Source organism: Pagrus major, chromosome 10, assembly GCF_040436345.1.
Source record: "Pagrus major chromosome 10, Pma_NU_1.0".
Lineage (NCBI taxonomy): Eukaryota > Metazoa > Chordata > Actinopteri > Spariformes > Sparidae > Pagrus > Pagrus major.
Window position 1 is genome coordinate 18,110,384 of NC_133224.1, and position 26,844 is coordinate 18,137,227.

The 26,844-nt window shown below is 38.9% G+C and overlaps 1 protein-coding gene across 2 annotated transcripts in view; it reads right to left on the reverse strand.

Moving 5' to 3' along the window:
• nrxn2b (neurexin 2b) overlaps positions 1 to 26,844 on the reverse strand; it is a 571,134-nt gene that overhangs the window by 473,247 nt on the left and 71,043 nt on the right. For both annotated transcript variants that reach the window (XM_073475282.1, XM_073475281.1), the window contains exon 3: positions 6,360 to 6,389. In XM_073475282.1, coding sequence (XP_073331383.1) covers positions 6,360 to 6,389 — 30 coding nt within the window. The remainder of the gene's footprint in view (positions 1 to 6,359; positions 6,390 to 26,844) is intronic.

Consider the following 26,844-nt stretch of genomic DNA (forward strand, 5'->3'; position numbering starts at 1 on the left):
CCTGACACACATAGACACAAATTTGATGCCTGGGATGTTGAGAGGTGTCCAAATCCTCAAGTAAAAATCATCTAATTTGCTAACATGTCTCATGTTCTTGCCTTTTCCAAATAGGTTTATTGATTTTTCTCTTTCTAAGAGCCTCTGCTTTGGGAACAAACTATTAATCTGGCTACAGGGTGATCTTTATATATCGTTGGCTAGGCATTGTTTGATGAAACTAGTTAACCAGCTACTTCACTTTGAACTATGAAGGCATCCGTTCCCCATGTTATTTACCCTGTGACTATGTTATCATTGTGAAGCTGTTATAAAACTAGCATGGGTTAGCCATGATTAGGAAAAAGATAATAGAAAGAAAAAACAAGTTTCAAAACTTTTAAGTTGGTCTCAAAACAGAATTATGTAGTAGACCTCCACTGTAGCCTATATGGAGATTGTTTTTTATTACGCCACAGTTTTTCAGAAAATAACTAACAAAAGCGGGAAGTGGGTTTCAGTCAGTGACATAAAGTAGCTCAGCTGTGCTTGTGATAGATTCAATTTATTCTCTACAAAGTACGCCTTTTCTTCCACATTTCCAACCCCCCCTTCTCTCTCTGTTTAAAAAAAAAAAAAAAGTTATGACATTTTCTGTCTCAGCCACCTTTCAGGTTTAGATCCTGCTGCTTGTGGGCACTGCGTTTACAGGCAATGCACAGCTATGCTGTAGACAAGGTGGATAGCAGCCTGAATGTTTGATGGTAAGATCAGGGCATGCTTCAGTGCTCATCTTGCTACGATGGTGTGGCTGGAGTAAATAGTAAGCCCAGTTTGGAATGGACTGTAGAAAGGGATCAGAGTTAAATGGCAGCAGGTTGTGGGAGATGCTATAAAGAGGCAGAGTTGAGGCTGCATAGAGATGAAAGGATTATGGTTATGATTCATCTGCTGGTGACAGCAAACATCTGCTGGGGATAGAGAAATATATTCCACCTTTGTGTGAAATAAACTGGTTAATATCTCACACGATGATAGTTATGAAGTGGATATTGTGCAACACCGAGGAAACATTACAGCAGAGTAATTAAGATGATCTCAATTTATCACCTGATCTTACCAGTTACTGATTCAGGCTTACAGTGGGAATTCATTGTTGGTGATGACTAGCCTGAAGGCAAATTTTCTCATCTTTTATTGTACATAAAGGTGACATTTTCAAATTCCACCAATTCACTAGTCCACAAGCCAAACAAATTGAATCAACAAAAAAATGTTTAATGGAGAAAAGCAGTTCATTTCAGATGCCAGAACCATTACATTTGGCATTTGAAAGATGAAATTTACTTGACACAAAATAGTGTTTATTCAATGTTTTTGTTGATTGACTAATCAATGAAATGACAAATACCCTATGTTTGTTACTGAATGTAAAGCCACCCTCTTTGATATTTACTATTCGGTATTAAGACATTAACGTTAATGGTTAACATAAAACCCCAATGTTCCATTGAAGTTTGAAAGTCTTGATATTTGCACTGTGGAAAGCATGGATTTTGTGAGAATGTGTTAAAATACTTACACTGCTAATGTGAATATGTTATGTACGTGTTATTAAGTAGGGGTCGACCGATTATCTGCATTTTGAAGTGTTAGCCGTATCAGCGTTTTATTTTCGTGATTGTGCTACTTTGGTTTGCTGCACCTGCTCCTCTGGCATGGCCTGCATTCACCACTCTATGGTCTCACTTAATGTCCCGTCTACAACACTATCTGATTGGTTACAAGTCACACGAGTAACCCCTGGTTTCCATCGGGCGCGTGTCTATGACGTTACGTGTACGCTACTTTTGCTCTGTCCTCCACACAACTGCATATCCCACTAAGAGCGTTACAGAATCAGAGTGTGCTGCCGGCTGATACAGTAGACCTCCGGAGATTGTGCTTATTTTGTCACGTTCTCCTTGATCGCCTTGACACATGGGTGAGTAGGCTACGTACTTAAATCCTTCGATGACATAATGTCGATGTAGTGAAGTGAAACATGATCCCGAAACGGTACAGGGTGTTGCTGTTCCTGTGTGTGACTTCCTGCCTGACATGATCTGCTCTGTTCAGCTTAACGCGACTGTGGTCCGCCTCTGTCAAAACAGACCGGCAGCGTATTCTCTGCAGAGCGAAGAGCCGCTTCTGGGACGCTGTTGAGACGTACTGCGGCACTGCTGGTGGAAACATGAGCATTGACTAGAATGGCTGCGATCAGTTCCGGCGTCCGTATCGCGGCCATCATGTGGCTGTGACAGTCTCTCTGGAATCTAGGGTTAATGCCAATCAACACTGCAGGCTTTGTGCCACTGACAGGCACCGTACAGTACAAGTACAGTTTTCAGGTACTTGACTAGTATTTTGAGTATTTTTATTTTCTGCTACCTTAAAATTCTATTTGCTACATTATGGAGGTTTTTGTTTTTTTTTTTTTTTTTACTTTTTACTTAACTAAATGCATTTGATAACTTTAGTTATTAGTTACTTTGCTGAGTAATTTAAAATAAAAATCAACAAAGAAACTGATGGACTGTTATAGATTAAGCTATCCAACACTATAAAAGGAATAAATATAAACTTGCAATTAAACCCATTGCAACATTAAAGTGATTAACACATTAATTCATTAGTAATTATAATCCCGTTGTATAATATATTATTCTGAAATGCAATTTTATTTTTCATTAAACTATGAAAGTTCTATTTTGATTAAACAAATGATTAAAGTAATTTCAGCAAAGCTTTGTGTTTGAGTTTGTGTTATCTCAAGTTCTAAATTGCGGCACTAGAATTTTTATATTTATTGTAAATGCATATCAGTTCCAAATGTCAGTTATCAGTCTCCTTGATAACTAATACTAAAAAAAAAAAAACATATTGGTCGCCCCCCGGTATTAAGTACCATTATCCAAAGACAGAAGACATGTTTAAGTTATACATAGGTGATGTACATTTAATGGCCTGCAGATTATTCACCTTGTTTGCCTTCTAATGTAAATTAAAGTTATGGCTCAAGTGCCATGGCTGGAGACAGTTATCACTGAGATCGGTCTAGCTTCTTGGCAGCCAAGACAGCATTGTCTGGTATAACCTTTGAGTCCGCACGTGTGTGTGTATCATCATTGTGAATTTGGTATTGGAGACACCTATTGTAGCGGACACTACCACAGAAGCAGTTTTGAGTAGGGGTAGGCGGATCGATCCAAAATTATCGATTCTACCAATACTACGTACTATGTAGATCAATTCAAGCGTCAATTGGATCGATATAAAGGGATCAGTTTCAGTTTGACTTTTCTATGTAAAGCTGTCTAAAAACGTTCCACCGCATGAACACATGTAAGCCTTCTCTATGCTCCTCCACTGCTCTGCTGTTGTCCTGTTGTGTGCACAATTAGCGCGTTTTGCATGCACACCTCGCCCTGACACTTATCCTGACCACTAGTTTCATCTGACATGCAGTGATGGCTGAACGCAAGAGGAGCGTCGTTTGGAGCTACTTCACAGCTGTAAATGAAAATGTTGCAAACCGTGATGTGTGTAGGAAAGCTGTTCACTACTGTGGCAACACCACAAACTTATTTAAACACATTAAAAAAAACACGAGAAAGAGAACATGGAGCTGCAGCAGAGAAGAAAGGAGGAGGAGGAGAGAAATGCTTCATCAGCACCTAGACCCCCGACACTGAGACGGAGTTCACTGGCAGAGTCTTTTCAGAGAGGCAGGGAATATCCAGGTATATACAGTAAAATAAAGGTTTTAGTCAAACTGATTAAATATAGCATACTATATTCAGACATCCAAATAATTTATTGAGCCCATTGGAACTTGTTATCTAAATGAATTATTTTAATGAAACTGAAAAAAATAATATATCTCAAACCTGAAATATGAAAATGGATGAATATAGTTATTTATTTTTGAATGTAAAATTATATTATAAATATTAATATAATATATAATAACCTTTTAAGTATTTATGCACTTTCACTTTACATTAATAAAATACATATTTTGTTATTTGCCTCTAAAAACTATCCTGTGTTTTCATAATAAAAAGTATTTGTATTGGATCGAAATAAAATTTTGGGGTACCGCTCAACCCTTGTTTTGAGTTCTCTGCCAGGTTTTCATATGTCTGTCTGTGGACATTTTCTTTGTCAGTGCAATAGCGTCATAACTGATGCAGTCATGAAACTTCACAGGTGTGTAGTTGAGATCAAAATTAAGGCATAGTTCAACTATGGTTATGGTTCAACCCGTCATTACTGAGAAACCATGTGATAATGTAGTAATCACGCGGAGGAACTTGATCATGTTGACAGGTGTTGCAGCTGGTTCCATTCCTTTCTTTGGTCATTAAATTAATAAAACTCAGACTGGGGTATGTGTGCACAACAATTAAATGTAACCACTGGTAATTTTCCAGGCACCATTTCACATGCAGTGGTAGCAAAGCAAATGTATACTCTCACTGCAAAGATCGACTTTGATTCTGCTGCTGCATTGTACTAATAATGATATAAGGTTGAAATATAAACTCTCCTTATGTTTCCCTCCACTTTTTGTGCAGCTGAAATCCAATAAATAAACAAAATGACAGTGGTGATTAGGGATGCAACAATATTCAATATTTTATCGAACCGTTCAATACGCCCTGTTAGGTTCAATACGCAAAGGCAAACAATACAATACAATGCAGTACAATACAATACTACAATAATGTTTGCTGTTTAACTTGATTGGATACTGCATATGTTTTTTATGGAAGGTAATTAAGATAAGTGTTAAATTTTTATAATAAGGTTTGTGGTTTGACTATATCTGCTTTTAATTATTTTTACATGCAATATTGCCTTTGCTAGTGTGAGTAGTTTTATATTAAGATATCGAAACCGTACCGTTACCGTGGCCCAAAAACTGTGATGCATACCGAACTGTGGGAAAACTCTACCGTTGCATCCCTAGTGGTGATGTTGATGCCAGTTCTCAGACTATATATTGGGTAAGGTGACGGATGGTTAAACAAGAGAATGTACCAGTTAAACCTGAGCTTTTCCTCTCTGTGTTGATTATGTTAAGATAATCAGAAAAAAACTTCATCAGTTAAACAGAATGGAAGGGAAAAGGGTTGTACTAAAGTCTGCATGAACCACAGACTACGAGGATAGAAGAGGGGAAGCTCTCTCTACACCAGTAAAGGTCAGAACATGCACTGGCTACAGCACTTGTTCACTTCCTTTCTCTCTTGTGAACTTTGCTTTAACACATTTTTTCTATGGGCAGTCCTCACTGGGAGGTTAGAGGCAGAGAAAGGTCAGAGAATGAGGAGAACATAACTGTGAGGGATGGTTAATAATCAGACTGGAGTGTAGTCTTCTTGGAGGCACAAGTACACAAATGGCATCACATTTTCACATAAAAAATCTGTTGCCCATGATTTAAACACCGCTTTTGAAAAATATGTCAAAAGGTCAAGAGATGAGGAGAAAGTGTAAGGGATAAAGAAAATAGTGATGTGGAAGAGATTAACAGCTGTGTAGTGTAAGATGCAAGTGTGCTGTAAATGTACACAAAAAAGCATCAGAAATAACATACAATCTTCATAGCAACATCAAAACAATTGCAGACACATTGTCTCAAGTTTAACACATATGATATAAGGTTTAACCAGAACTTGAAACTGTAGCCCTTTAAAAAAAATCTGAATGCCAAACAATGGGAATGTCAGCAGAGTGGTGATGAGAAACTCTGCACATTCTACAACACTTTCACCTTGAAGTGTTAAGTGAATGGAAGTCTGGACATTTTGCTTTTGTAACTTTGACCAGCAAACACATTTCCAATAGAATCAGCGTTTTTTCCTTCTTTTTTTGGTTTTGTTTTGTTTAAACCCAAGCAGAAGGGATAGCAGAAAAGTGTTACCTTCAGCCCCTGGGTCAGGTCGTCGGGGTCAAAGGTGGTCAGAGGTGAAGGTCCAGGACGTGAGCCATAGGACAGGACAAGGGGTGGGACACACATTGGTGGAGGTCACAGAAAAGTACAAAGACATGGTGGGAAGGAGAGGGAAGAGAAGCAGGAGTCACAACCAAAAACAATGGGGAGATGTGGAGGGAGAGGAAGAAGGGGGAAGCAACAGGGGAGGATGTTGAAAAGAGTGAAAAAGACGAGGGAGGATTCGGGAGGAAATGGAGGGACATGGCACCAAGAGAAGGTAAAAAGCAGAGGAGGAAATTGTGAGGGAAAGCGGCTGTTTTGAGGGGTTGGGGGCAAAGAGGCTGAGTCAATTCCTCTAAAAAAACAGAACCAAAATAAAAAAGGAATGAACCCATACCTTGGTCGTTTAACGTCAGGTGCGCCAGACCTTGAAAGGGAAAAAACAGAAAAAAAGAACAGAAAGAGGAAGAAAAGAAGGTCATAAAAGGCACGGGAAGAAAAAAAGCATTGTCACAACGTTGGACTGCAGTTTGTGACAGACATCCTGGGGCAGACTTGGATGTCAGAGTTCAAATCAAAGGTAAAAAACGAGAAAGAGAGATAGATAGAGAGAGAAAGATAGAGCAATAGTAACAGAAAACAAGCAAACACTTCTTGAGTGAGGTGTGGGGGGTTTAGAAAAAAAAGCATTTTCATTTGGCGCAACCCCCGAAGGCTATTGCTCTCACAAATGCTTTTTTTTCCTCTGGAGTACTTATGGAACACACAGAAGAACTGTTTGGCAGAAAAGGCTTGAACTGGATACCTCATCTCCTACTGTACAAATCATAGAAAAAGGATCTGAGCGCTCACACAGAGAGGGTCACAGATAAACCCAGAAAAACGCTACAGGATAAATTGTTCTGTGCCTGTAAAAACTAAAGCCAGAGATTATTCCAACACAGATGCGAGTATACACAACTTCACAACAGCAGCCTAAAATATTTATTTAACATACTCAAGGCTATGGTGCACACATCTTGCCAAATTGCAGATCAACTGATTTGAAAGAAAATTGTCAACAATGAGCTGCTTCCATTGTTGGTAAACAATAGTAGAACAGTAACATTCTGAATCAGGCCAGAAAAGCATTTCACATACTTTGACAATCCATACATACAAAAAACATTTTACAATAGTATAACTGTGAAATTCATGACTAAACACTTTTTGGGATATCTCTGAAAATATAATCAGAAAAATTGCAAAAGAAACCAGGTGCCACTAGTCATTACCAAAATAAGTCAGATTTCTGGTTAAACACAACTTTAACCAATCCAGTCTCAGCACAATGCCCCACACTGTCAAGACTGACAGTAACAGAAGCAACAGGCTGAACTATAAAATGTCATGCCTTAAACTGAGTAAACAAGTGAAAACACAATAGAACATTCCTGTCAAGACTGTGAGAATATTAGATGTTTCTTAAATAATACTAAAGCAGCAGTGTTTGCATGTTTACATGTTTACAACAACATAACATTAGCTCTTGCTGTTTATAATAGTATATTCAGCCTCCATATAACACATGTTTGAGTAAGCTACTGTACATAGATCATCAGGGTAAAAATGTCTGACAGGAGAGAAAATGATAGCAAAATATCTGTTCAAACATCAGTGCTTGCAAGGGTAAACAGAATAACAAATCTTGTTGTGAGTTCTTGGAAACAAACCTTAAAACAGAGAAACAGAACTAGCAGGAAAATGAAACATGATCTCAACTATGGCCTAAAGTGAGGATTATTCCAAAATAAACCCAATGGCTAAAGCAAATTGGATTTAACCCCAGGCAGCACAGAATACCAACAACATTATAGCTGCTGGACTAAAAGCCCCAAAAGGTCAAATCTTGTCAAGCCAACCTGTCTTTTCTTAATCAATACAATTTCAAATACAAGACTCTCGGCAGTACAAGCACACGGCTCAATCTAAATAACCCTTCAGCATCAATAAAGGGCAGCAAAGCAGCCTCAGAGTGCTGTGTTTTACTTATTCACCAGCATGAGTTTAACATGCAAAAACAAATATGCTACCTGGCATATTACAATGTCCACAATGAACTGTTGTGACGGACGATGACATTGTTGTCCAGGAGTGGCACTATGTTTCTGAATTTCAAGCATTTTTACCTTAAGGCAGATATTACTCATTAGCATACTCCTGTAGTTACCACCGTTTCCCACTGATAAAACTGTCTCCCATCACTGCTGACATACATCCCCATGCCAGGTTTGAGGGTGAGCCTCAGAAGTTTGAAACAAAGTTAGCCAGTTAGCTTTATGGAGGAACATAAGCTAAGAAGCGCAGATAACAACAGCACGCTTGAGGGGAAACACATCAACAGCAGCCCACAAAAAGAAACAAACAAAATACAGCTGCTACTAATGTGTGTGTCTTGAGTTCACCTAACTGGAAAATACTAAACGGGACATGGAATGGAAACATAATGTTAATGCACTGAGCATCAACAAACTTCTTTTCAAACCGCATGTCAAAACGCCAAAAATTTGTGTCTTACAGCAACTCTCAGAGGACACACTACTCTTATTTGTGCTCTCTGATGGAGGGTCTTTTAAATCCCGATGATAGGATGGTATAGTGCTCAGTAGTCAATATCAGCCAACAGATATGGATGATGGTAACGTTCACCAGCACAACCGTACCGAGGGCTGCAGTTTTGGAATATTCAGCATTAGAATTAGATATTAAACATGTAAAACATATTTGAAATGTTTGCCTTGATGTTTGAGTTTCATAGTTTATGACGCTGATCAGAAGATTTCCTGCAGCTGATGGTGATCAAATAAACAGGTCTGTTAATGTAGAAGATATCATTCAGTCATTGAGTCATCATTCAGATGCAGAGCTATGATGACTCAAAACAGCCATTCACTGAATCAAGGATGTGCTAAAAAGTTTATTTCAGAAGTCTAACAGAAGTAAAAAGGACAGACAGCCTTTTTAGCACCTCTAATCTCCGCCAAAACTCCAGCTTCCATACACAACAAATGTACAAAGATTTGCCTCTGTGACGTCCATGCATCGACATTTAGACAACGGACTGGCTAACTGAGGTGCTTGACAGCTAAGGTTAGTTAAACATTCAGTTGCTGCCTGCTTTTTATTGCAGACAAACAAGGAATAGATAGAGTCTAATGTCTCCAGAACAAATTAACACAAAACCCCTAGCCTAACAGAGTAGCTGACACATCTGTAACACCACCAGCAAGCAGCTAAATCAGAATGCTACAGAAGCCAAAATGACTCTTGACTACAAGCTGTTCCTATTGTCCTATTTCTTAATAACATCTGTGATTCGGGGCAGAGGAAATGTACAGGCAGAGTGTTTTATTTATCTGGCGGCAGTCCGTTTCCTGCCGGCCCTTTGCAGGGAGTCCAATCATTCTCACTCTGCCTCCCTATGTTTTTGTTCCCTTGCTCATAATCCATTAAGGAGATAAGGCGAAGGCTCCTGCAATGAAACAGAGCGGTGCTGTCGCTGCATACCAAATCATTCAAATACCCCCAGCCCCCACCCCGGTCTCATCCAGCTCAGGCAGGCAGTGAAGACAGTGGCACAATTTTATGGCAGAGGAAGACAAGAAAATGTGAAGAAGAGATGGTAAGAGAAATATGCCAAATGGCGTCACAGCCAGTGTTAACCATAGATTTACAGACAGGTGTGCATCAGGGTGGCAAAGAAAAGCCAAAAATCAATCCAAAATGCATTCCAAGAAAGTTGTGATTAGAGCCATGCAAAATACCAAACTCTTCTCCTCAAACATTTCTTCTAAGACAGAAAAACACAAAAGCTACATACACACAAACACATACAGTCAGTCACACACATTATGGTTGTCTTGGCAGAAGCATAGGATGGCAGACTCCTAACTTGCCAGATTCTGATTAGGATGTGACGGCTTTCACTAGCAAGTTGTTTGAGAGTGAAGAGGCGGCATGACTCAAAAATTAAATTACTGATCACTGTAAGTCATCTGAACACAACAGACATAAGAGAAAGCTTGATCTCTGTTAACTTCCATTCTGCATCAATATTGGAGCACAAATCAAATTACCACAGCCACAAGCAGTATCGCTTGCCACACATACTGGGAATGTGACAAACTCTGAGCCCAAGCTATGAGTCTCCCCATCTCCTTGACATCTGAGCATTTGATTACATCCTTAATTCTGCAGCGAGTACAGATGGGAGTGCCCAACGGAACCAGCGCCGATTGGAGAGCGGCTCCGATTGGATGGCTATGATTGAGTGGCAGATGGACCAGGGTCATAATTCTGTCATTAGGAGAAGACATGTTCAGTCTTATCTGGCCTACCCCCCCCCCACTTCCTCCTGCTTTTCCATCTTTTCTTTGCTTTCCGTCTCCACACCAAGCCCTCCATCAGCCAGCTGCAGCTGCCTCCTGCTCTCTACTTCCTCATCTGCCACTTTCTTCTGCTCTGCTTTCACGTCTGATGAACACAAGCCACTATTGTTTTGCAAGCTATTGATTTCATTTGCCACTGTTGGTGATATGAGGGTTATATCTATGTATATCAGTTCATAAATGCACCAGAATAACACTTGAATTCAGTAAAATTAATTTATCCACGATCTACACATAATAACAGTGTTAATACTGTGGGTTTTGGTACAAAATGAGAGACTTAATCAGATATGACTAAATAGTGAAGCGTATCAACCACACAAACAGTAAGTTGCACATATTCTTCTTCCATCTCAACTTCAAGATGAGTGTGGAGAAAATGAGGTCCAATATTTGTTTGTGTTTTGACTTTATGTACAGACTTGACAATTCTTGGACCTCAAGTTGTTGCGTCATCCTTCTTTGACACGCAATATCATGATAGGACAAGGCGTGTTGCATTTAACAAGTACAGCATGATCTTGAATCACCTTGTAAGACATTAATCTGTCACAATGTTCACAGATTATGATGAGCCTCATCACCCACACATGAACAGATGTGCTGGGTCTCAGGACAGCAGCAGCAATACACAATTGGAGAAGAGAGAGAAAAATGGTAGTCATCATCATTATCCTTTTCAACCCCTTCCCCATTTCCTTTGGTCTCACTTCCTCTGTCCCTCGTTCACCAGATGGACACATAGACTAAGTCAGAAAGAAGAATGTGTTTGCTTCTTAAGCCCCCTGTGGTGCTGGATGGCATGTTAAATAGTATTATCCTCCAAGGACTCTCACAAGCATATGGCCAACGCTCTTTATGTGCCATACTGACACAAGGCTCTTCTTTATTTGCTGATCCCAAAATGGTAGTCACACAAAAGTGGTTAAAACATATTTCTAAGGACACTGCCTTTGATGACTTTAGTGGGAGCAAGTATTATCAAAAAGCAAGAACTATCGAAGTGTATAAAAGTCATGCAGTATAAAATAAGAACAATAAATGGTTTTATGTGCAGCTTATTGCTGGGTGCACCCCTTGGCACGAGATATAAAACTGTACAATATCCAAAACGTTTGACATATCCACAAATCACTTGCTTTTACTGGGCCTGGACACAGATAAAGTTTCACAGCATAATCATCACTGTATGTCTTCCATTGCCAAAAGTGCAGCCAAGGCCCTCAGGGCCTCAGAAACAAACCTGGGCAATTTTGGAAGCATCTGCTTAAAAGATGTCGGATAATGATTCTGATTGAATGTGAATAATATTCATCTCAGTAGGCTGATCTATAATGCATACTGTCTTTGCACCGCTTAAGTAATATAGAAACTATAGCAGGATTTAAAGTGCTTAAATAATTCACTTTGGACATCAATTCTGTGAGAGAGAGAAAGGAAAGGATTGTAGGAGGTAAGGGAATAGGAAGACCTCTGCAATTTGAGTTATAGATTGATGTTGAAGGCTTCCATGTCTTTCGAAGCTTTAAATTATTAACATAGAGCTTGCCCCACTTTCAAATGGAAGAGACATGTTCTATACTGTAACATCAAGTGAAATCAAATGAAAATCTTGCTCATTGGGCCCACTGCTGTGCACTGATAGTGAAGAGTGATAGACTGCAGCTCAGTGTAATTTTAACAAAGGATCAAAGTCTTACACATGCTGATACAAAGTAGAAGGTAGTTGCTGGTATCTCATAATGATGTGGTGAAAACGTTACTTACAGACTCTCATTCGACTAGACAGCTGAACCCAAAGTAGCTGCCATACTACACAACAGGAAGTTGATTATTTTTTGTTGTATGTCAAAAAAACGAAGTCAATGTAGCTTGGATGCTGTACAGAGTGACAGACATAAACAAGAACAATTAAGTCATGTTTAGGCTGCAAGATCTGTTAGTGTTGAGAATGAATGAAAAGCTGCAGGAGTGGTCTCAGAAATGTCTACAGACGTTAAGCTTTTATAGCTCTTGGGAAAACATTGGACACAGGGTGAATTTGAGCTGCACAGCCACTTTTTCCTATGAAGAATGAAACTACCAGTTTTTACCAGACACATTAAAACCTAAAATGTATGACTAAAATGACTATGGCTGAGTACAGGGTCCATTAGATAAACAGATTCCCCCATTCAGATTTAGCCTGCAAAAGTACTGCAGTACCTTCTACCTTGAATGTTACAGTAATCACCTCAGTTCTATGATTATATTGGAACACAAATCTGATTGTTTCTCAACTGATCAGTTACTACAACATTGTGAAAAGTGCCAGGCTAAATTATGAAGTAAAACACACAGCTATATCTCAAAAACAATAAATTGAAAAGGGTACTGACTCTCCATTCCATTAAATATGAAGAAGGCAGACAGGCAATAAGAACATTTTCACAAAAACATGGCAGGGTACAAGTTTAGCATACTGTATATTACTGCTAATATTAAATTTGTATCCTGCTTCTGTATGTTAATAATAATGAAGACCAGTCCAAGCTTAAAACACACAATACGCAAACTTTACAATAATGAATAGTACAAAATTATGTCATATTGACTTTGGTGATACGCCATCACTATACATGTTAAATTCATAGCAGGATTTCATAGCATTTATGAACTGAATATACATGGAGGGAAAAAAAAACTTGGCTTGGTGAGGTTAGTTTCTGGCAGAATGCCCTAGATTCTCAAAGTAGCTAAATAAGAAATATACTTCTTTCACAGGAATTGAGAATTCTTTCCTAAGTGAGTGTGTGTATGTGTGTATGAGTACACATGCATTTGATTTCCTTGGAAATTCCACGGGGAACTGTTGACCCCAGGCGAGGCACTTAAACTGAGCGAGTGAAGCATTAAATCTTTATGGTCACTTTCCACTTTACGCCACAGCAACAGCCATCATCTGTCAGGATGCAATGCACTAAGTTGTTTGGAAGCCTGTCAAATGATGTGATTTTCTATTCAAAGTAACAATTAGACAGAGCCATGCTACATAATTAAGATTGCACATGCCAAGGTTTGCAGACAGCAAATATTATGACCAATGCTGCCATGGTAGAAAATCCAGAACATTCTCGTCTTGATTTTGATTTAGACAGTAAGCACTGTCCTTATGTACTCAAAAATGAAATACAAAAACCATGCTCATTTCATCCAAAAAAATGTCAAAGCAACATTTGCGTTGTTATTCAGAAAAGGCTTACCCATATTGCATTTTGTTTATTGGCTTAACAACTGTCTATTCTGTATGTGGAGAGATCATAGTTATATCTTACAAAGGAACGTATCTCAAATCGAGATATTATGCTTCCCCACATCTCCTAATTAACTGCATAACGCGAGTGAATCACTTTGACTCACATTTTGTTCATTAAAACACATTTAATATGTCATGGGATATGTCTGGAAAAATAAACCAGAGCATCTTGGAGATTGGTGAGGGGTAGAGATCTGAACAGTTGCTGTTCCATCTTAATTAAACAGTTCATAAATAAATTGGACCTCCATATGTCGAGCAGGAGAATTTGGACTGATTTCACATTTTAGCCATCGGAGCTAACACACAGAAGGGATGTTGATGATTTTGTCACTTATGCTAATTTACACAAGACAGAATAAATATGCTCAGGAGGAGCTACAGTGTTTTACTAGCTCAAATACAAACCCAACTACATTAACTTCAAAGGAGGCGCACTACCAACACTGCTAAATGCATAATCTAGTAAATATAGCATCCTCATGTCCTACATTGTATATCCTAAATGTACTGCTACTCTCTTCCATCTGTCCTTCCATTGTTTGTATTTTTCCAGTTATCACATGTTTTGAGTTTCTGGCCTAGAAGAGCCATGCCGGGTTTGACTTGGGGGAACCAATAAATTCTATGTCTGACCTCTATTTTCCTTTCATTTATGAGGTCAAAAGTAATCATTAGTCCCCACTGAGATCTGCTGTCTTCTCTCCATCTGTCCTTCCTCTCCTCTTCGTAATCTTCAACTGCCAGCGACGCAGATGCATCCTACAACCGTTCCCCGGTCCATCCGCCCTCCTCCCACAGTCAATTTCATGGAATGAATGCCTCTGATTGCCACTTCTGGACTCTACTCATTAGGGAAGCTGAAAGCAGGGAGTGGGCAACAAAATGCCGTCCTTTACAGTTTTTTTTGTTTGTTTTTTCTTCCCCTGGGATGTTGGACGCTGTAATTGCAACATCAGATGTGATGGAGAGACCGGCAGCGTTGATGGAAGGAAGGAAGGCAGTCCTCAAGTGGACGATTAGCACATACAGCCACCTGCCTTTTCTTATGTGCAAAACCATAATAATACCACAGACTAAAATACATAACCTACTCGAAGCTACTATGATCATTTTAATCCTCTATCGACTTTTTGTTCAAATCTCAGTTAATATACAACCACTGAAAGATACTAATAACAAAAAGAGATTAGAATATTCTTGAGTAATTAGGGATGCGTCTCAAGTAATAATATCAAGAAATGTTCTCTTAAGTTTATCAAATTAATTTACAGGAAGATATTTTGATATCATTGTCACCTCTATTGCAAAAGTAAACCCATGTAAGTGAGATCAAGTAAAAACAACAACAAAATCCCCGGGTCCTCTGAGCCATGGAAGCTCAAGTCAGAGGCAAAGTAATCTACAGGGACATTAGTGCAAAATAGCACCTTGCCTTGAGCGTTTGTTGATGCTTAATGTTTCATTTTGACAATTTTCTCCCTTCAGCCGGAGTTTAGGAGCAAACATCCTGTTCCTCTCCACTAACAGCACGGCAGTGAACTGTAGTTTCGTGTTAGGAAAAAAACAAAATTGTAATGACTTTTCCAGGAAATGTGGCTTCCAGTGAGGATTTGAAAGGGCGACTTCCTGTCTTGTGTCAGGGGTGGGTCTCAGCAGGTAACTACAACAACATCCTATAATGGAAAATTAATGTCTTCCAACTGAGACGACGCACTAACTTCATTTAGCTCATTGGGTCGGGTAAACACCATTAGACCATGGAATCTGCAGTGCTTCTGGAAGTTCAGTCATTTGAGAGAGTTGGATAATTATGGCAAAATTAATGGAAATTGTTTAACAAATGTATTCATAATTCATGAGCCTATTTTCTGAGGCGGGAATCTGCTTTGTGGGGAATGATACGCAGCTTGATTTAACTGAGATTGGAAAGTCCCAACTGGTGCATCCTCCTCACTCACAACAGCATGAGGGTGTATTTCTTTGCCGCAAAATGTTGAATAACATGGTTCTGAAGAGGTTGCTTAAACAGACTTGTCAGCAAGCAGAATTGTGCAAAAATTAAATGGTTTCATGTTATATTCAGGCTTCATTGTCCTTACAGCAAGATACCAATCTGACAATCACATGAATTGATTATCTTAAAACAGGAATGTGCACTTTTGTCAGGTATTTGAAGACAGGTATGAAATTGAAGACTGAAGAGTGTTCTATAGATGAACCTTCACTGGGAAAATATCTTGTGTGTTCAGTTCATGTAAAATGTCAGACAAATGTGAAAAAAAAGTGAGAAGTCGTCTTAATATGAAAAGAACATAAAAATGATGCATGTAATCTTTTTGTCCTGCCATCTCTTTTGAAGGTGAAGCCATGCCATTAAATGGCAGAGCTCAACCCTAAATTAAGGAAACAACAAAAAATCAAGTTGTTTTTTACTGGGAGACACAACAGTATCTCGTTTAGTTTCAGCCACTGAGCAGAAAGCCCTGCTGCTTGCTTTCATCTCGCCAAACTCTAATTAGGCAAACTGAACAAATACCAGCGAGAGAGAAGTCCTCTGCATATTCAAACAAAAGGGCTCCTGAGTTCGAGCGAGCAGAAGGAGCTAAAGAGAGGGAGAAAGAGAAGAGAGAGAGCTGATCACAAGAAAATTAAACGGCACTGAACCTTGTAAACAAATATTTCAACAATGTTAAACACAATGTAGGAGACGTCTGGTGCTGCTGTGCTGTGAAATAGCCCAGATCTGTTTGAAATGGGGTTTCACGTATGATGTGCACTGAGAAAAACCTCAGCTGAAGAGACAAAAAGGAAACAAAAACCATGAAGTGTGTGTGTCTGTATTTTTGAAAGGGTATCAATAAAATAATGTTACCATAATTTGTTTCAATACAAAAGGTTACACATAAATGTACCCAGCAAAGCAAGGTGAGGCTGCTTCTTCTTAAGGGGTGAAGCTGAACCCATATTTCTGCTCATCTTCCTACCTGCCTGGAAATGCCTACAGCCCATCATTGCCTTCATTAATAATTTTTCCCTTAGCGATGTACAGTGTTTCACCTTGAAGTGTCAGCTATATTTCCCGAAAATATATGAGCTACTGTAGTCGGCCAAAGAACATTGAGGTGAGTGACACAAATTTCTTCTCCCTCAACATCATAAAATTATTTTTGTCCAAAGTTTTGTTTCTCTTGAAAGTCACTCATCACTTTTTAGGCCTTCTATGGACTAACAAAGGAGATGCTGCAGCCAGGCCCTTGTTGGCATGGCAACTGGCTCCAGTATCTTCCCTACCATGATGACAGCCATACTGGTGTATTCACATTCTGCTTCGCATTCCTCTGCTCTCTTTGTCTTTCTTCCACTGTAATTCTCATCTATTGATAATGTGTCTCTGTACTCATTTTTTTTTTCTTTTCCTGCCCATTTTTTTCCTCTCTTTCATACTAACCTTCATCATCCACTCCTTCTTTTGTCCCCTTTTTTTCATTTGATCTTACTATGGAGCTCACTTCTCCCTTTCAATGTGTCTTACTCTGCAAGCAATTAAGCTTGCCATTGTGTGTTTTTATTACATTATCCACCCAAATATATAATGCTCAACTCTAAAAAGTCAAGGGGGATTTGCTTTTGAAAATGGTTATAAAAACGAATAAGAGAATTCAGTAATTATATCAAGGGTACTTTTAAATCAGTCTCTTGGTTCATTGCCCACAGAGGTATAGTCAGCAGAGATTGCAGGTATAAGGCAGTGGAATAAACCAAATCATTTCATAAATCTTCCCACTGCAGCAAAATTGCCTTTTGGGATAGAATCCTTTTTATATAGTCAGGAACCCTGTAGCCCATTAAGTCCAAATTGCCAAGGCTGTATTGTTTAACTGTAAGCATTTGTCAGCATACATAACAGCACTGATGAAGTGCAGATGAGTTGAATGAACACAGACCTGCATTCATTTGCATTTTATTACATTAGAGTATATTAAATGTAAAACACAGTAGAAACCATTTCTCTGGCACCTGGTATCTAAAAACACAGGAGAAACAAATTGGAGTAGCCTGTCACCCAAAGGCGCTCTCTGGAGACCAACAAAAGCCTCAGGTGGAAGACGTCCATGTTATCTCACAGCCACAACTGATGCGTGTATGTGTGTATGCATGTGAAAGGGTGAGGGTAAAGTGCACTTTTGCCAATGCCCTTTGGTCTTTGATTCTGTATGCAGAGTAAATATTGTTATTGCTGCTCTTGCCAAAACCCTCACCACCACCATAGTCGTTTTGGCTAGCGCTCATACAGTGTAGGATTGCTTAATCAGATAGGGCTGTTATGCCAGGCTCCACTGATCCCATCTGTCACGACTTCATCCTCAGATCCGCCATGCTGTTTCGAGCCCCACGACAGCTCTTTAAGAAAACCATTCAATCTGTTCTTTGGGCTATTTTTGCATCCTTTGCCTTTTTTTCTCAAAAAAGGAGAAAGGGAGGCACAGAGCTGCAGGTTTCTTGACAGAAAGCAATATTTTCACTCGGATTCAGGAGTTGGGCAGCCTGACCTACCTAATCTGTGATCTCATCCCTCCCCTCCCTCCACCCATTACCTACCACCTCCACAGAGGGATCTGGCGGCAGATCAGAGGGGCTGCCTGAATCACCAGCTATTTGGCACTCAATGCCCTCATCGCCTCCATGGCAGCCATTCCTAGCAGTGTGTCTGTGGCTGAATACCAGTCGCCACTGGATCTGCTCATCCCCAGGGAGCCCAGAGGAAACTAGATTAGTGACTCATAAAGCAGACAGAGAGACCCCTAAATATAGTGCCTTTGTCATTTACTACTCAGTGGGGCAGGGGGTCATTTCTTGGTCATCAGTTTACAAGTCAAAGAGGGCAGATGAGAACTGCATTTCATGGAAATTTTGATTGTATTTGTTAGGCTTGTACTTGACATTGGCCTGGCTAAAGAACAAAATTACTGACCTTCTCCTATAAATGGGAGTCCAAGTTGCTGGCCATTAATACTACTACTTTTACTGCTACCAATACAGCTGATTTTACAAAAAAGAAAATTACAAATCCAAAATCAGAATATTAAAATGATGAACATTGCTCTATTTTCTTTATATGCACTGTATATTAATTAACACTCTTGAGTAGTAACTGTAACAGCATCGTTTTTTACTTTGATTGATAAAATGTCAAATGTAAAATAATAAAAAACAATTTTCTAATTATCTACTACATCTATTATCTACTACACTGGTTAAATGTTGATAGCCTGTAATAACCTAACTATGTAGTTTTAGAAAATAAATTCAAACTCAGAATTTTTATATTTACAATATTGATGAAGTAATGATGCAAACTTTTTCCATAACTGAACAAACAACCTGTTCTCAGAGGAAAATAAGGTCCCCAGAACTCTGTTTGAAGCTAGAAAGGTGGCAGGGTGCGGCAAATATAAACAAAGTAAAACAGTATGAAATTGTGTTGTCCTTTATGGTCGGTTTGTTTATTCAGTAATGAAAACAAAGAGAGTCTGTTTATTTAGTTTGACTAGGCATACTTTTTTTTTTTTTTTTTTTTTTTTTCTTAAATCAGTCAATGAAGATCAGTCTCTTTTTCTTCCAACATTTTCTTCCACAAAAATATATAGTGCATCTTTAAATCATTGACCCATGCTTGCATTATTTCGTTAACTTGATGTGGGCCCTTGACGAGATGAGCTACAAGCTAGGCAATAAAAATTGTGGATTTCTCCACCTGTATGTGATGCATATATGTTACTAGATGTTTGGAGAGATTGCTCCTATTTCTGCTTTTACATCCTGCATTGGTGCTCTTGTGGGAACAAGTATTGTTGGCAACTTCAGCAAAGTGTAACCAGACTTTTGAGTGTCCAGTTCTCTCTGCCATTGTCTCAAAGAGCAGGGTCTCTGTGTCTGTTTGGGTGTGAGTAAGTGGCAGAGGGAGCTGGCAACAACCCTTGCACAAGCGGCAGCTTTTGAGAGAGAAATCTCTATTCTGGATATTCATAGATAAATGTGTAAATTTCTCCAATACACACATTAAATCCAACAACATTAGAACCTAAAGGTTGTTAGTTCAAGAAAACTTTTTGTCTCTGTTGGGTCTTCACTGGATGAATACATCCTTTAGCAGTGAGTGATTTCATTTCTAGTTTATTCGGATGAGAAGTTTTACAGTTAGCATGAAAAGTGATTAAATGTAAGAAAAGAACATCCAGCAGACTGCTCTTGCTCAGCATCACGATTTTTTCACACTACTGACATTTTGGTCACCCTGGACCTTCCTCAGAGTATTGTGTGCAGGATCTTCTTTTCTTAAGAATGAAGTGACACTGCCCAATGCACCTGCATCTGAGTTAGCTATATGTGTGAATATCTTCTTTGAAAAATAAAAGTAAAACAGTATAAAGAACAAATGAAAATGAAAAAGAACAACCTAAACGTAGATGCCACGATACCAGTGTCAGTCTTTGATACAAGTACAGTCTCTGTGTAGTTCAGTGCAGTGTAATGTAAAAACACTAAAGCCATGACTGGTTAGCACCAGAGATATCGTGAAAGTAAAAAATAACAAAACAAAAAGCTTCCTGAGGATTACCGCTCTAATCCATGATACTCCATGAATGCTAATGTGCCAGCTCAGGGCTCAAAGAACTCAAATCCCCTGCGGCCCTCCACTGCTCTCCTTTGCTTATAAGAACTTTTTATTATGTGACACTATAAGAACATTGATTTTGGTGATACACAAGAGTGATAATATTAGCATGTCTCAAATATCAGGGCATGTACACTGCCTGGCTAGACAAAGACCACTGTTGAGTATCTGACATCAGGTTGCCAAGGATCTACCTGACATGACTTGTCAGGATCATCTTGTCTCTCAAAATCCTAAACTACACTTGCTGACATGTACAGTATACACACACATTGGCTACAATAGTCTCTCTCGCTCTTGGGAAATCCAACAATCTGGCCAGAAGGTCACTGAACTGTTAATCCAATTATATGCAATTATCTAGTGTGGCTTATACCCAAGAAAAGAGTTTTGTTCAGACCAGGAGTGAAGAGAAAATTGAAAAGGGCAGTGGTTTTCTCCTCCAGCCATTAATTCCTCTCTGGTGGCTCTTTGGGAAGCTCTATGTGTGGCCTGTGTGCATACATCTTCTTGCCAAGTTACCATGTTACCAAAGAATCAAACATAATGCAGAATTTACGAACAAGGATGGATAATCTATAATTCTGGGTTTGAATTTACACACATCTAATCTCACCTAATCTCACTTCTTATCTGAAAAGTCATGCAGCACTTCCAACTCTGAGGGCAACAAATGAGCAGATGTGTCTCTGTGTTCGGCATGATGACGTTTAATGTCCCCGACGATTTATGTAGCCTCATTTAGCATTTAACCAAAAACGAATTTTCAAAAAATTCATATAATTTGAGATGAGGGAAGCACAAGTTCCAAAATGCTAACTGATTTCCAGGTTTCAGGACTCATTACTACACCACTCTTCAGGCTCCATATTCAATATCAAAATGTTTACAAACCAATGGCCAGACAATGGTCCATGTGGACTGCAGTGTGTCTCAATACATGTTTATCGGTTGTGATAAAAAGTGCAAAAATGTAATATCGGGACTGATATGATATTTAAGGAATATATTTGATTGGTAATATACATTCTGAAATACACCAAAAAGAAGGCGGTGTCTGAGAAATAACCCATATTACAATGATCCAGATCAATCAATTTCCATATCAGGTCCTGTAATTAAAACTAATTGCTTGGTTAAACAAGGCAACTGAAACTGGGATAAAGATTGATACCAGCTGTAGTGGAATGGATCTGCCTTGGAAAGAGTCAGGCAGCCAAATCAATAACTGTTTCTGAGTATTTCATCAGTGTCAGTAACAAAAGCATATAATTAGAGCTGCCTCAGAAATACCAAAATCAATCAAGAGGTGTTTTATCCCCCCCACCACCACCACCATTTTTTTTGCTCTGTCTTCTCACTGACAATTCAACTGCTTTGTGCTTGTTGTATTTAGTTAACAAGGTGGTAGCACTGGCTTGTCTGCATTTCAATTCTCCAAGACATTGCTTCCATGTAAAGCTTCTGGTTTTGCATTCACCTCCCATATTGCCTCCATTCTCCTCACCCTTTCTGCACCTTAAGTGTCTCTTGCTTCCTTTGCATTTACTGAAAGCAAGGGAGCTCGGGGAGGAGGCGAAAGAGTGATCAGTGTCATCTCCACTTCATTTCTATGATCAACGGCGCCTCTCGGGGCTCCAACCAACGGATCTGGGTACCGGCACTTCTGAACAGGCGCCATCTGCCACTGCCATCCCCGAGGCACGCCGGCAAGCTGGGGCTGGGGCTCTACGCTGGTGCAGCGGAGAATATGAGTGTATATGTGTGTGAGTGTATCACCCGGAGTTACTGGGTAGGGTTATACATTTTAATGAGCATCTGTGCTTACGGGGAGCATTCGTTGAAATGCTTTTAGTGTTTTCACACAGTTTTGGAGTAGTGCAATGCAACAGGTGTCTGTGTTTGCATGTGTTTGTGATGTAGCCTGTACACATGTGCTAAAATTCAAACTAACTGTTAAATTCTCCTCAGATCCTGAAGGAGAAATTAACAAACAAACATGGTGCTGCAGTTAAGATGTTTTCACAAAGTGGTAGAGTTAAGAACACACAGAAAAGCCCACAACTATTACAGGCAGGTTTGGGAGTGATTACTTTGAAATGTAGTATGTTACTGAATACAAATTAAATGTACATTTTTTGTTATTATTTATGTAATCCATTGTATTACAAAAACATCTGATCTAATATAAATCTGAAAACATTTTTTAAATGTTAATAAAATGCATTTTGCATATTCAGTTGGTCACTTCAAATTACCCTTACAAAAACCATGAATGCACAAACTACAAGAGTACTGTGTATATTCCACAACAAGTGGGATGTTGTTGTTTTTTTTTCATGCAAGTTTTTGTTGCTGCTGTTTTGTAATCAAATACAACATGGAAAACTTTGCCCTTGAAAGAAGTGCTAACTCCAATTGTTCATCTTCCAATTTCAATGTAGATAAGAAGGAATAAATATTCCATTATCCATAAATCATCTGTAAAAAAAACAAACTAAATCGCATCCATCACAAAGTAGAGCCCTTATCGAAGAAACCTCATATGTCAGACATGCTTTTCATGAGTTAACTGAGAACCATGAAAAAAAATTAGCATAACTCTAAAATTGCCATATTTTAGATCTGTGAGCAATAATACAATCATCTAATCCTGGATACTGTAATTATAACCTAATAACACATTTTTTCAAATTTAATCTGGTTAGTTTAGTTTAGTAAAAATTTTTGTAATCTGATAATATAATCCCAATTACATGTAATCCATTACCACACGACCATGATTGAATGTGAAATTTTTAATATAACTTAATCACATCATAGGTGTTTCTGTGTATTTCAGCCTTGCAATTTCAAGAAAATTTATACTCATCTTAATTTTAAGAACAAATCAAAGTTTCCGTGTCAATTTATGTCACTCTCAGTTGGTTAATTGTTGGCGCTGTCAGATTTTAGTATGACCGCTGACAACAATGGAGAGCAATAAGCATGCAGCAATTTACACAATGTATATGTGTGCGTGCCTATAAAAATATTTATGTTTATAGGCACGTGTGACAAAAATATTTCTGGATTCGATACCAGGACCTCCTTTGGATTTTCAGCATGGAGGTCTCCATGTCCTCTTTTTAAGCATGGGCAATGTGCATGTGCATGTGTGTGGGCGTCTGTGTGTGTGTGCAGCCTCTTCTCCTTATCTTCTTCAGCCAGGCCACTCTGCCAACATACACTCCAAAGAGCCCCTCGTTGTCATTCAAGGCGTCACACAGCCCTGAAAAATGTCACCATAAGAGGAAGGGGAGAGACAAAGACAGAGAAATGGTGGCGTGGGTTTGAAGTCCAACAAACCACCCCGTTACCTCAGCGGGGTTCCGTTATCTCTTCTGTTATACCCTCTCCTTCGTGCACGACCACCCACATGCACGCACATACACAGTGTTTTATCTGGCGTCTAAAAGCACTTTTGGGACAGGGAAGTATGAGAGGATGTTTAGTGTAGAGTAAGAAACATCTGTCTCGAAAAATAAATAGAGACAGCAGAAAGTTTCTCAGGTTGTAATTATGCAGAAGTAGGATGAAAAGCTCTCCACACTTCTTGGTGCCTGAATGCCTGAATCTGAAACTGCAAAAAATAATGGAAGGAAGGTCACAGAACGTTTTATAATACTGAAGTGTAGACGGTGCTATTCAATAAGGTCAGTCCAGTCTAAAAAAATCACTGAAAATAATAATAATAATTAAATAATAATATAATAATAATTCAACAATTTGTAAAGCTCAGCAACAGGTGACCTTTTCCAAATGAATTGTGATTTAGCAGTTATATACTGTATTTGTTACATGAACAGATATTGCACACCTGTTGTGGCTTTGGGCAGATGTGTAAAATACACACCGTTCATTAAAATGTTGTGCTTTGCAGCATGTGGAACCGATGATCTGAGCACAGTACATTACACTACACCCTACGCTGGATGAAGTAGGAGACCTCATTCCCCTAAACCTCGCATTATGCTGGCAAACCTGATGATGTGAGACTCAAACTAGCCAGATAAAATAGTGGGAGCAATTCAAAGTTTGAAAAAAAGGAAAGATTCTGTCTTTGGTCGGGCAATCCATCAAGATCTACATCCATGTAAAGACAGATGTCAGCAAAGTTAAACACACTGAATGTACACACTGGTATCGAGACTGCAAATTATCAGGACATCACAATTTTTTACAATTCTTATAAGATGATGAAATATATGGAAGACACAACCACACTCAGCCGAGCGTCACCCTCAGGCTGAAAGCCTTCTCGGATTTAAATTGGAAATCTAATCTGGGACATGCATGTGATCAGAGTGGAGAAGACTCCATCCAAGTCCCTATCTTTATCTGGCTTTATCTTTCCCTATGTGGCGCACACACACACACACACACACACACACACACACACACACACACACACAAGGAGCACAGCACACCGTGCAGTTATTTACCACGGATACTTATCTACCAGGTTCTAGCCGTATGGCATTTGTGCGATTACCATCCTGTGGCAGCTGACAGCCCGCGTGGTGACAACGCAGTGACAAGTGGACGGTATCATAAATAATGACTGCCATCCATTCCAACTGTCAGGACGAGCAGCATCTCATAACGGGTGGAGAAGGCAAGAAAAACACAAACATATGCTCACACACAGAGACAGTGATTTATAACCCTTTTACCTTCTGCATGCAGGTGTATGGACATAGACCAAGACCAACACCCACACAAAAACACAGACATGCACAAACACACACACACACACACAATCACCCAGTTATACAGGACATGCACATACAAATAAAATGCAAACTTTAAAAATCAAAACCAGAAAGAAAGAAAAAAAAGTCCAACACCCACAGACGAACATATGCCTGAAGGGCATTTTTAACTGCCATATCTGACTTGTCACGTCATCTACTGCTGTGAGTCATTTCATTCCATCCAAAGAGAATTTTTACATTATTGGTTATGGTTTCAGAAATTCAGGATTAAGAATCTGCATCAACAGTAAACACATCTTAGGAAATGTTGTCCACTTGCAGCTTCACAACAGAACTTTTCAGGTGGGCTGATTCAAATATGCGTTCTATCAAAAATCGGAGTGAAATAACTTGTATAATTGCTTTTGGAAGAACTAAAAAAGATTTTTGTAAATGCATTTGTTGTGAATCTATATTTTGAACACATTTCATTGCTGTTATCGTACACTCTTGAAAGCCCTCTGTCTCCCTTCCGCTGCTGAAATAGATTGAAACATTCCTTGTTTGTCACTGATTTGATTTGACGGACAGTTCCATTACGATCTCTCTCCGTCTCTGGTGTATGCATATGTGTGTGTGTGTGTGTGTGTGTGTGTTACTAACCTACCATCTGCTCATACAAGCAGTTGTTAACAGGAAGATGTACGTGCGATGCAAAATGTTCACACAGGTAAGACAGTTTTGCTACAGCAGTTGATTGCAAAATGTTTTTCTATTCCATCGTTTTGAATGCAAAAGCACATCATGGCCGATAATACCAAGTGGTAGTGGTGATGATTATCTTGTAATTTCACTGTTGAATATTTTGAATGCTACAACACACTTGAACTGATCGTCCTTATCTCTCTCTGCTTTAAACACAGACCTGCGTGCAAGCATGTACGTGCAATAGCATACTTGCAACTGCATGCACATACGGCTACACAAGCGCTACAATTATAAAGTATAGTATCAAATTAATTATGGCTGCAAATTTAATCAAAATATAATCAAAATCGCAATATGGTCGAGTATAATATATGGATATATAATAATATCCAAGCAGCAGGAGCAAAAAAATCTTTGTAAAGTAAAATGTGTCAAAACATAACATTGTCACATAAGGGAACATAATTGTTGGTACAGATCGAAGCAAAAATCACATCATCTTCTGATCATATATTGTTGCAAAAATTAAATACAAAAATTATTAGAAAAAATTGGGTCACAATATCTGTCAGAATAATCCCAATAAGATTCTTTTTGCATATCGTTTAGCCCTACTCTCAATTCTGTTTGTCCACAATGCGCTACACCTTGGATGTTACAATCACAATGCATGGCTTGCAATTCTAAAATTCCCTTAATTGCTGCAGATACTGTAATGTCTATTTATATATTATGTGAAGTTGATGATTCAATTGCCAAAAATATCAAGACATACAGCTTGTGTTTACTCATATTTTCATCATGTGCTTTCGGGATTTTATTTAATCGAGGCATCTCCTTAATTTTAATCAAGCAAGCAACTTGACTGTTTATTGGCTCACCAAGCTGAAATGAGCACCAAAATTATTGTTGTTTGTTAATCAAAATGATTGCTTTTTGTTAATCTATGTGACAGATTTATTAGTTTCATGCAGAAGTGCTAGGGGCATCATGTGCACTGTAAGGAGCATGGTTTAGTCTTTTTTTTTATTCTGGAG